Here is an 11552-nt window from a genome sequence, read left to right as displayed (position 1 = left end):
CGCAGCCCTAGGTTTTATTTCCTGTATCATTGCGTGAATGGAGTGAGGCCATAAACAAAAATGCGCGAATGTTAAGGAAAAAAAAACGCATTCTTTTCCTCCAACATCATGCGCACAACTTACAGAATTCCGAATTATATCCCGTCAACCTTTCTGGCAAAAGGTGAATTGGTTTTATTCGTGAATATTTAATGGGGGCTAGACACAAACCTCTCGGGGCTATTTTTGTAAGCAGCGGGCATTTTGGAGGGTGAAAAAGAAAAAGTTCCTCCTCAACAAGTCCTTGGATGATGGGAGCTAGAAGAGTGCCCTGCAGTAGCTCCATTATACACCAAACAACACCGAAACTGCTACATTAAAAATACAGCTACTCTCTCTCACCTGAGCCTCCGAAAGCCCTAGCCTAGCCTAGTAGAAGATAGGTGAGGGGGGAAAAAGAGTACAATGTGCTGCAAAATCCGGTTTTTGTCAAAAATCGGAAAGAAAGAAGAACGGCAGAGTTTGTTAAGGACTTCGCAAATGGTCGGATACCTGTTCTGATCGTTTGTGGCCGGCCAATAGGAAGAGCTCTTCTATATTCACCTTCTTCTTCTTTTCCACCGTGTCTCTTCTTTTTTTGGCTTTTGGTGTGTTTTTTTCTTTTTGTTATTTTCTCTCTCTGTACCTGTGTAGAGCAATGGATTGTTGTGTGTGTGAGAGAAATATGCATCATCATCAACATCGTTGAAGCGACACGTTTACCGCTTCGAGAGGAACGTCTTGTCGTTTTACGGCGGGCGCCATATTGTGGGAGTTTACGTGGTTCCCCGAAAATACAGTGACATTTGGATTTTTATTGGTTATTATTGTGGTTACAGTTTCTGTGTGTGTTTTGTGGTGATAGACGACGTCGAAATGACGACACCGATATGTCGTTGCCGAGTCCTGTACCTGGGTTCGTCGGTGCCTCACATCACGAAGGACGGACTCCAGGGCATCCAGGAACCCCTGAAGGACCTCTACCCGGAGCAGGGGTCTTTTTCGGCCAAGGGCATCGATTCGTGGCTCAGTGTCTGGAGCAACGGACTGTTGCTGGAGAACGTCGACGAGTCGATGCGACAGGTGACGAGATTCTTCAACATCGAGACCCTCCACTACTGCGCAGCTGTCAGGTACGTGGTGGTCCCGGGCAACAACGGCGAGCGAGTCGAGAAATTTCTGCCCCTGGACAGTCCTTTCGCTCGGCACGGGGACCCCAACCACGCTCCTCTGTTCGCCTGCATACTGAGGCGTACCGCCGGTATCAAAGTGCTCGAGTGCCACGCTTTCATATGCAAGAAAGAGGCCGCGGCGAACGCGTTGGTGCGATGTTGCTTCCACTCTTACGCGGACAGCATGCAGGCTAAACACATAGAAGAGAGCTCCCTCTATTTCGAGAATAAAAGGTCCCGATCCATGTCTGCCGGTTTGAATACCTTGGAGAAGGTGGAGGTGTGGCGATCGAATGCCGAGCCGGTGATAAACGGCTCCAACATGAACACCATGACTAAGCCCATGGATAACAAGACCAGCAGCAGCAACATGTCAAACATCGACAGCAACGATCAGGATAACGATAACTATAAAGTGTGGACCGGAGTGGCCCCTACGGAGAGGGAACTGTTGTACGTCGATGCGTCGGGTACGATGAGGAGCCTCAAGTCAGGCAACGCGACGACCAGATCTGCTCAAGTCAAGGTCCGCCAAATGGTAGGGCCACCTGCCCGTCCGCCGCCCCCGCCATCGCCGAGTCTGATAAACGGCAATAGGGAGCAACAGAAGCAAAAACAGATGAAGCCATCTAAGTCAAAAAACAAGAAGAAGCAGAAGGACATGCCGGTGAATGGGATCACCGGCCCGCCACTGAACGGTTACCGACCGGCCTCTGCGATCGACCATTTCCCCGTCATGATCCCCCCTCAAGGTGTGTACGGAAGGTCCGGGCTCTACACCGAGAGACGTGCCCGACGAGTCGGACGACCGACCCTGCCCTTGCACGAGGAACCCATTTACATACCTTCCACGAGACCCCTGAGTCCGGTGTCGTCGTACCAACCGGCCGCCTTCCCCTACGAGCAGTACTTCATGCAGTACGGCACGTCACCGAGGAACAAGGCGTTCAAAGAGGCCAAGAAGCGTAACCAGCAGCACCTGATTGCTCATGAGTACCAACCCCTGTGTTATCCACCCCAGATATACCAGAACCGATTGCTCACCCAGGATAGGAAGTACAACGGTAGTGTCATTCCGGTTTACAGGGATATGAGGCCGAACGACGGCTCCATGTTCAACGCCGGGTCGTACAAGCCCAGGAAGAACCACCCGGACGACCCGAACCACAGTTCCGACAGCTCCCCTTTCAACACAGGCATCTACAAGAAGGATCATCCGAACGACCCGAAGGATGACGATTCCGATCCGGATTCGCCTTTCAACACAGGGATCTACAAGAGGAGCCGCGCCAACGGCAAACAGAACCACGCCGCCAACACGAAAGAAGGGGAGTCCGACCCGGATTCGCCTTTCAATACAGGGATCTACAAGAAGAAAGGCCACCTGAACGAGCGAGCCTTCTCGTACTCCATCAGGCAGGAGCATCGCTCCAGGTCTAACAGTTTAGCGAATCTGCAGTTCTTTGAGAACGGCGAGGGTTCGACCCTCGGTGGGAGAGACGAGGACCGCAAGGAACGTGAACTTGCCCAACTGGTCAGTGCGTTGGAACTCAAACAAAACGGCAACTCTATGACCAAGGACAGGATGGACTCTAACTTTATGCGCAAGAAAATGCCCGCCTACTAGATCTAACGAGTAAGTCTTAATTCATTATTAATTACTTTTCAATCAATTAATTAGCTAGTGCATAGGTGCCGGAACCTGGAGGAGGGGCTGAGGCTTTTAGAGCCCCCCTAATAAATTTTTTGTTGGTGGGGGGGGGCACAATAATTCACGAATATAAAATGCAACGCACCATTCTGCTTCCTGCGTACGGGCTTGAGTCCCTTATTTACGGGACGATTTGACGACTTTCAGCCTCCTCAGTGTTTTCTTCATGTTGGTGCTGTTGAGTTTGTGGCTTCAAAGCCAGAGCAAATATTTGTTTGTGTACTTGTTCCATATCTATAGGTCTGCATAGCCTTGTAGAGGTAGAGAAAGGCATGATGCATCGTTGAAGGCACGTGGAAATTGAATTTTAACATTTTTTTTCTTCAAATTTTCATGTGATTAAAGAACTTCACGATCAGGAACGAGATATCTTGGCCCTCCCTGTGTAAATGGGAGGAGTATATGTTAGAGTTTCTCTTTCTGACTCTTGACATTGGTAACCTTGGAAAAGAATATATTGTCTCTTTTTTTTTCTTTTACTTCTCTCTCTCCTCGGCATTATATTTTTCTCCGCGCTACGGTTTGACGCATGGCCCCCACATCCTGGAGTAGGGCCCTAGGCTGGGATCTTTTGCGGGCCCCCGGACCAGACTTTCACGGGCCCTCTTATGATGTATTTACAGCGTGAAAAACAAAAAGTAATGAAAATCGTCCCGGGCCACAGGGCTGGAGCCTTGCCAGCCCACCCCTTGGGAGGGGGGCATAGTTTGACGATTAAAAAAAAAATATATATATTGGGATAAAGAACGGAAACCCCTAAATCTCCTCATCCTTTCCCTCCCCCTCCATTTTCCAATGTGTAAACAATAGCACCAGTTTTCGAGATATGTCTCTGCTAGCTCAACTACTAAATCCCACGTGCACCTCGTCCACATTCCTCTGCGGAATTTCGTGCCCGTTGCTCATGCACGTGAAGTTTGTTACTGTGTAATGCTTGTTATGTGTAGTGTGTGTGTGTGTGCACTGCCATCTGCCATAAATGCGGTGAGAGAAGTTCAATGATTGAATAATTGTACCGCGATGGTTCAATTGCGCGTCGTCCAGACTTGAGCACAGTGCCGTCATTTCAACTTTTTCCAGGGGAGGGGGGGGGCGACAAAGCACATGTACTCAATGTATGTATGTATAAATTTGTATATACCGTGGAATCCCGTTTTAACGAATACCGTTATAGCGAAAATCTCGTTTTAACGAACACTATTCTAATCCCCCAGATAAGTTTATACAGGAACAATGCAAAAACCTGAAGTTCCTTTATAACGAAGTTTCGTTATAACGAAGTGATTTCTTTAGTCTCTCGGAGTTCATTATAACGGGATTCGATTGTATATATACCATTTTTAGTGTATTTTCAAAAGCCAGAGGGGCAACGGCCCCCCCCCCCCTGCCCCCCTAAATGACGGGCCTGTCATTAGACCCATGAGCTCATGGGTCTAATACAAGTTTGCGCCTTTGGTATGCACATGTTACGTTCGTAAGTACAGTATTTCAAAATTCACGAAAATTGAAAGAATTGGCATGCTGCATTTGAATGTTGTTTGCGAAAAAGTTATTCTCACGGTGGAGTGTTTTTTTTCCCCTTGGTACAAAAAAAAAATTCAAATTTTTGTTGATAGAGGACACTGCATGAAAGGAAACCACTGGAAATATCCAAATATAGTCCTATAAAATGCAGGGTGTACAATTAACAGCTCATTCCTGAATTTTCCTGTTGCTGGCGCTTACTTACATAAGGTTTCCACTGTGGCATCGGTTGATAAAGCGCTATAGACGAAATTGTTTCACCTCAGCCACAAACCGCCGGCTGGAGCTTTACGAACGTTTCGGACTCAGAAAGGATAAAGAAAGGTTGAAGTGCCGAAATATACGCGGTTCGTTTTCGCGTAGCGCCATCTATAAACAAAAATCTGAACCATTTTTTATGTATAAAAAAAAATTCCCTTCGGGAGAATAACTTTTTTTGCAAACCGCATTCAAAAATACCAATTTCTTCAATTTTTATGAATTTTTAAACTGTTTACGTATTTAATATTATTATTGAGACGCCCTGTGAATCATACATGCTCAGCCCATGGCCCGCGGGCCAAATGTGGCTCTCGAAGATATTTGATGCGGCCCCCGTGAAAATTAAAACCGAATTTTGTAAAAATGATGGAGTATTTCCAGATCACACACACTTGAGCGACCCGCAATACAGCTCCCCATCATTGGTGGCCCGTGACATATTTCCGCATCAATTAAGTGGTCATTGGCATTCCCAGATCTCTTAAGTGACCCACGGTTCAGTTTCACATCAATTTTGTGGTCTGCGGCAAATTCCCAGGTAACTCGAGTGACCTGCGGCATATTCACAAATCACTTGAGTGACTTGCGGCACACTTCTAGAACACTTAAGTGTTAAGTGGCTTACGGAACATTTTCAGATCACTTTAGTGACCCGCAATATAGTTCCGGTTAACTAAAATGTCCCACGGCACATTCACAGATCACTAGTCGACCGTGGCATATTTGCAGATCACCGCAGCACAGTTCCAGATTACTTGAGTGGCCTGCGGTGCTGTTCCGGATCACTTGATTAAGTGGTCCGGGATATGAATGAAGTGACCCCGCACTCTCCAATAGGTTGAGCACCCTTGTTGTAGATCAAGAAACTAGTGCTCTTAGAAGTAAGTGCTCTGATTTCCCAAGTTTATCCTTGAATTTTTGGACTGGAGAAAAACAAAATCAAACACAGTTATTGTTTGCTTTCCCTACGTTTCAGAATACGAGAAACAAAACCGACGCCCTCGAGCAGGGCGTGGTTCCAGGGCGAAACACGTAGACTTTGGTCGAAGCCGGCTCAATTCGATTGTTTTCTGAATATAATGCTCTTTCTCACGAGAATGCTCTGATCACAAGCCTCTCTTATTACATTTTGATCGTTTACCATGGAATTCCATTTATTATTATGTTTCCATTACTTCATTTTGCATAATTAAACCACACCCTGTACGAATATAAGTACACGAAACACGGCTCGATGGATCTCTGGTTCGAGTGCACGACTGGTATAGCATGCGGTCTGAATTGCTCAAATCAATTTCAAGATACGCTTTCCATAGCTCTATCCGTCTTAACACATAAGCATCGCATAGGACCACTGGGAATAAGGGACCAAAACATTGCGGCTGAGATAAATTATAGAAGACACGTATGGAAGCCTGATGCTGGTCTGGTCTGGTCTACTCAGGGTAGCCTTTGATGGCTGGAGTCATCAATTGTGGCTTTTTTCAAACTTTGTGTTGTAGCGGTCCAAGGGCGTAGCGAGTGGGAAGGACTTGGGGGTGTGGTCCCCCCCCCCCGAAATGTGAGAAAATGACCGAAAAATGGGAAAAAGATGGCCAAATCTATTGTTCTATCACTTTGGTCCCCCTCCCCCCCGAACGAAATTTCTCGCTACGCCCCTGTAGCGGTCCCTTTAAATTTTCGAAATTTTGAAGAATCTACCGGCTTCTCCCGGTGCTTCCAACACTGACTTCCCCGAGTTTTGCAAAAAATATTGAATATTCAAGCTTCAGAGATTTTCAAAAAGGGGAAAGACTTTCCTGAGCTTAAAAATTTTCCCCTAAAAAAAGAAAGACTTCCCCGAGCTTAAGTTTTTCCCCAAATAGACTTCCCCGAGCTTACAGAATTTTCTATATAGTTTTTTTTACAGCAATATTGTTTCTGCTTTATGTCGGAGCCGGTGAGGAAACATAAGCACTGGGACTGGACAATTCCCAGGTGCCAGGTCACCGTGGCGACTAAAAAATTGGAATCGGAGAATCTAAAAGTTTCTTTGTGTAGTATCGCTGTAGTATCTGAATTGCTGGCTGAGAGCAGCACAAAATGTTTGGAACTTTGTGCCACTTGGCAGTCGAGTGGTTAGGGAACTAGCTTCTCACTGTGCAGGTCTGGGTTCGAATCCCGGTCCGGGCATGTATGGATATTTTCTAACATTAACGAATTCCCTGGACGGATCATGCTGATTCCTTGGGAATACGTGAAAATCACGTTATTTAAAAAAAAAAAAAGAAGAAATTATAGCAGCATATCTGCCTAATGAAAGAGGATCACTATGGCCCGTTAACTTCCAAAAATTTCTAGTGACTTCTCCGCGTTTCCGAGGCATTCAAATGGCTTCCGCTTCAAAATTTGCGAGTGATTTCCCGAGCTTTCAAAATTTTTGAATGACCTCACCGAACTTCCAAAATTGTCAATGCGGCTTCTCTGAGCTTCTAAAATCTTCATGTAGCTTACCCTTTCTTATGTTTATCAAATTTGTGTTAAGAAAAGATATAGTTGTTAAAATCCGGAATTTTTTTTTTCCGTACCACCCTCCAAAAAACACGACTCTCTAAGCAGACTGTGCCATCTGTGCCGTCTTAACGCCAGCGCATCTTCGGCACTGCGAGGGCGCCAAGCGCATAGAAAGCCTCGTGTCAATTGTGATTCCATAAATGAAAACAAAAATTAATAAAATTTACAAGATTCCAAATTGGAGGTAACTGGCACTTCAGTGCTGTAAAGAGGGTTTACGGAAATTTCGCTTCCGGCATTTCGCCACCGGACATTTCGCCTTCCGTGACCGTGTGAGTGGGTGAGTGACCAAGTGTGTGCGCGTGATACTGACCAAGTGATACGGCTACTCACTCACTCATACTGTCAATCGCACCTCATTCAGTCACTCACTCATACGAATACTAACTTGGTCACTCATACGATCACTAACTTGGTCACTCACATGGTCACTCATACGATCACTTACTTGTTCACTCATACGATCACTTACTTGGTCACTCATACGATCGCTCATACGAACATTAACTTGGTCACCCTTTGGTGACTCACGCTCTCTCGCTCGTTCGCACAGTTACTTGGTCACTCATACTGTTACTTGGTCACTCATACCGTCACTCACTCATACAGTCAATCGCACACTCACTTGGTCACTCACTCACACCCATTTACTCATAATCACTCAAGTACTCACTTGGCCATTCATACTGTCACTCACCCACTCATTTGTTCATTCATATGGTCATTCACTCACCATACAGCCACTCACACTCATGTGGTCATTCACTCACACATACAGCCACTCACACTCATGTGATCATTCACTCACACATACAGTCAGTCACACTCACTTACTCATAAGGTCACTCATACACTTACTTGGATACTCACTCGGTCAGGGCAGTCGAAATGTCGGAGGCAAAATTTCCGGATCCCTGTAGGGGGGGGGGCCCGGAGGCATAATTATACCCAGGGATTCCCCCCCGATGTTAATCTGTGCCTGACTTAGAGGGTTATTAGCTAGAAATAATACGACCAAGATCGTATCCTATTGTCAAAAAGAACGTCTAGACACGGCGCAACTGAACTGATGAATATTTGAATTAATGCAAATGATGCTCATTTCACGCATAATCTTCGAAAAATCGACTCCAATTTTTCGTCTCTTTCTAATCGCGGAAGAAAAAGCCTATTGTGAGCGGCTGTTTTTTCCGTTTTTCCGGAAACGTGTAGGCGATTGTGTTTTTTTAGGCCCTTTTATTTTTTTCCCATATCAAAGTAGGCCGAAGTTTAGGCAGAGAGTTATTTCTTTTGCGTGTCCCGATAGATAAATAACATTATTCTCTGTAATACGGAAAACGGGTCAACGTGCTTTATGTGTGTTTATGTGGGAGGAGGAGTCAAGAGAAAGGTTCATTCAGAACTGCAGATATTATACCCATGGCCCAGCCTGATTCAGTTACATCAACGATAATGGTCGTTTACCGATACTATCGAGACTGCGTTGCTAATTGGACAACTTCAGATGGACTCCAGACCAGACCCATGAAAACTCTTAATCACGGCTCTTTATTCCGACCGTGCTCTTTAATCTTGAGATAAAGGAAATTAACTCGACGACATTTTTTTAGCCTATACATGCGCAACCCACGCCCCGCAGGCCAAATGTTGCCCTCGAAGTCATCTGATGTGGCCCGCGACCTAAAAACTAATTTTCTAAAGTTGAAATAAGCGAACAGATCATTCGAGTGAGCCGCGGTGCAGTTCCACATCACTTGAGTGTGGCCCTCGACAAATTGCCCTACTATTTAAGTGACCCTGAATCTTACTTAAAGATCACTTGAGTGGCTTGCGGAGATGTTCCAGATCACTGAAGTGTCCCACTGTGCATTTCCAGATCACTGAAGTGATCCAAGGCACAGTTCCAGAGCACTCAAGGAGCCCGCGGGCCCCGATGCAGAATATGCTGAAATCGGTGACGTACGGCGCAGAACAATCGGTGCTACTGCAGAACAATCTCAGGAAAAATTTTAAGAGAAGGTTTTTTCTTGCATGGAAAATATTATAAATGAATTTCTTCCGCAGAACATTTTCATTCAACATGTTCTGTTTTGGGGCCCGCGGCACGTTTTCAGATCACTTACGTGATCCTATGGAGCTGTTGCAGATCACTTAATTGAGTGGCCGCGTCATGCGTTCAAACGAATGAAATGACACTCTCCTGAGCAAACCCGTTTTTTTAGCTCTTAGCGCCACTCCGCGGCGCCCTGACAAATGTTGGCGGTGCACACAACCCCTGGCGTATACCTTTACTAGAAATGTATATTAAATAACTTTCATACCAACTCTCTGAAAACGCGTATGTGATTAACGTACCCCATAATACCCAGAACGGCGTTTACCGTGTAACATATACTTCCTGGAAATGTGTATGTGACTCGTATACCGAATTTCCGGAAATGCGTACACAGTATAGCTTTCATATACTCCCCCCCCCCCCATCTGGAAATGCGTGTGTGATTACGTGCCCCTAATAACCAGAATTGCGTTTACCGTTTAACATATATGGAAATGCGTATGTGTGCTTATGTATCCAGTTTCCGGAAATTCGTACGTGGTATAACTTGCATACCTCCCCCTTCTGAAAATTCGTATTTGATTAGAGTACCCCCCCCCCCTTAGATTGAAAGTGTATAAATGTATACCTCTCTGGAAATGCGTATACATGACTATATTACTTTGATACTCTTCTTTAAATGCGAATGTGACTTGAATACCCCCTTCTTGGAAATGAGTATATTGTATAACGTGCATATCCCGTTCTCGGAAATGAGTATGCCGTATAACTTACGTATACCCTTTCATGGAAATGCGCATGTGATTAACGTACCCTAACCTGGAAAGTGAGTAGTCCTATGTGATGAGTGTGCCCTCAAGTTGCAAATGAGTATGTGATTAGCGGAACCTCCATCTAAAAATATGTATAATACAGTATATGTCTTTTGCTTATACCCCCATGGAAAACAGTATGTGACTCGCTTACCTACTCCACCACTTACGTACCCCCTTGCTTATTGCATCGTAATTAACATTTTGCATTATTTTTTACTTTTCATCTATAACTAACTATTTTTCGCCACCTTTGAGCCGCTCATAACGCACACCCAGCGGTTTGCGTGCCATTGTGTGGAAACCACTGCAGCAATGGATCTGTGATGAAAATGTTCGTCAGACTAATAATTGCAATAAACCAGGTGTTGACAAAGGGGAAAATAAACGGGTGCCACCCGAATTTCTTAGGACTCAATCATATTCCTGTTCCCTCTTCAAGGAAAAACTCCAGTAAATATATATTTTTTCAACATCTACGATACAAAATTAAAGATACCATATTAATTAATATGTTAACGGTTATAAGCATGTTCACCAGTACAGAAGGAGTGGATGTAGCAAGAACATATTGACACAAATACCGAAAATTTTTTGCTGTCTTTAAACTCCAGTTTACTAGTAACGCATGGAAAATTTTAGGAGTCTATACCAATTTTTTAGTCAATATTTGGCACCTGGGGTTTATATGAAGCACTGCAGTAAATTCAATTCACGATGTTGTTGCGGGTCATGAGCTGAAATTACGATAATTCCGAATTGTTTCAGTGATGCAAAAACAATTTGTGCATTCATGTTGAGCACTTGGCTTATTTTTGATCCCTGGTTACATAGAAAAATAGATTAAGAGAAAGTGACCAAATTAAATAAGATAACGTGACGTTATTCGTGGAACGAGAGCCAAAATAACTTCTCTGTACATAGTTTTGTTCTTCTTCAAGCTTAAAAAATTTTATTTCATCCATTAAAAACTCATTAAAAGTGGAAATTCCTTTGAGGATATTCACTTTTTCCCCCCGAAACAAACGAACTCACATTTAAAAAATAATAATTTATTTTAACTTCGTTTTTGCTAAATTCTCAGAAATATTTAGTTTCAAATATTCTCTCAAGGAAATATTAGAAATGCATACGTATATATTTATCCGTGTGTTAGATCAGCTAATAAGGGGGCAGCAGAGCGATCGTGGGGTCCGCGAGTAGGAAATTATTGATACGTGTTACTCTTGATTCAATGTTTGTTTTTTCGGAGGGTTGCGAGAAGTCCTCTGGGGCAAGTGATGCCTGGTGAAAAGCTACTGCTGTGTTAGATGAATGGGAAAAATATTTCAACTAGCGCGAGATAATGCAGTGATTTCTATACTTAAGGTACCTATCTATTCGAAAATGTGTGAGTAACTAGCGAACCTTCTGGAAATGCGTATGTGTCTCGTGTGTTCCATGGA

General features: G+C 44.4%; 1 protein-coding gene across 1 annotated transcript in view; it reads left to right on the top strand.

Annotated features, from left to right (window-relative positions):
- Positions 1-699: 699 nt before the first annotated feature.
- Positions 700-11552, top strand: part of LOC149081102 (uncharacterized) — a 30532-nt gene continuing 19679 nt past the window's right edge. Inside the window, exon 1 of the mRNA XM_089237883.1 lies at positions 700-2826. Coding sequence (XP_089094009.1) covers positions 895-2817 — 1923 coding nt within the window. The 5' untranslated portion in view covers positions 700-894 and the 3' untranslated portion in view covers positions 2818-2826. The remainder of the gene's footprint in view (positions 2827-11552) is intronic.

Source organism: Pholcus phalangioides, unplaced genomic scaffold (genome assembly GCF_987345545.1).
Source record: "Pholcus phalangioides strain wild (caught in Gottingen) unplaced genomic scaffold, Ppha-v1.0 ptg000010l_1, whole genome shotgun sequence".
Classification (NCBI taxonomy): domain Eukaryota; kingdom Metazoa; phylum Arthropoda; class Arachnida; order Araneae; family Pholcidae; genus Pholcus; species Pholcus phalangioides.
The sequence above is the reverse complement of the archived record's forward strand: the minus strand, read 5'-3'. Positions and strand labels throughout refer to the sequence as shown.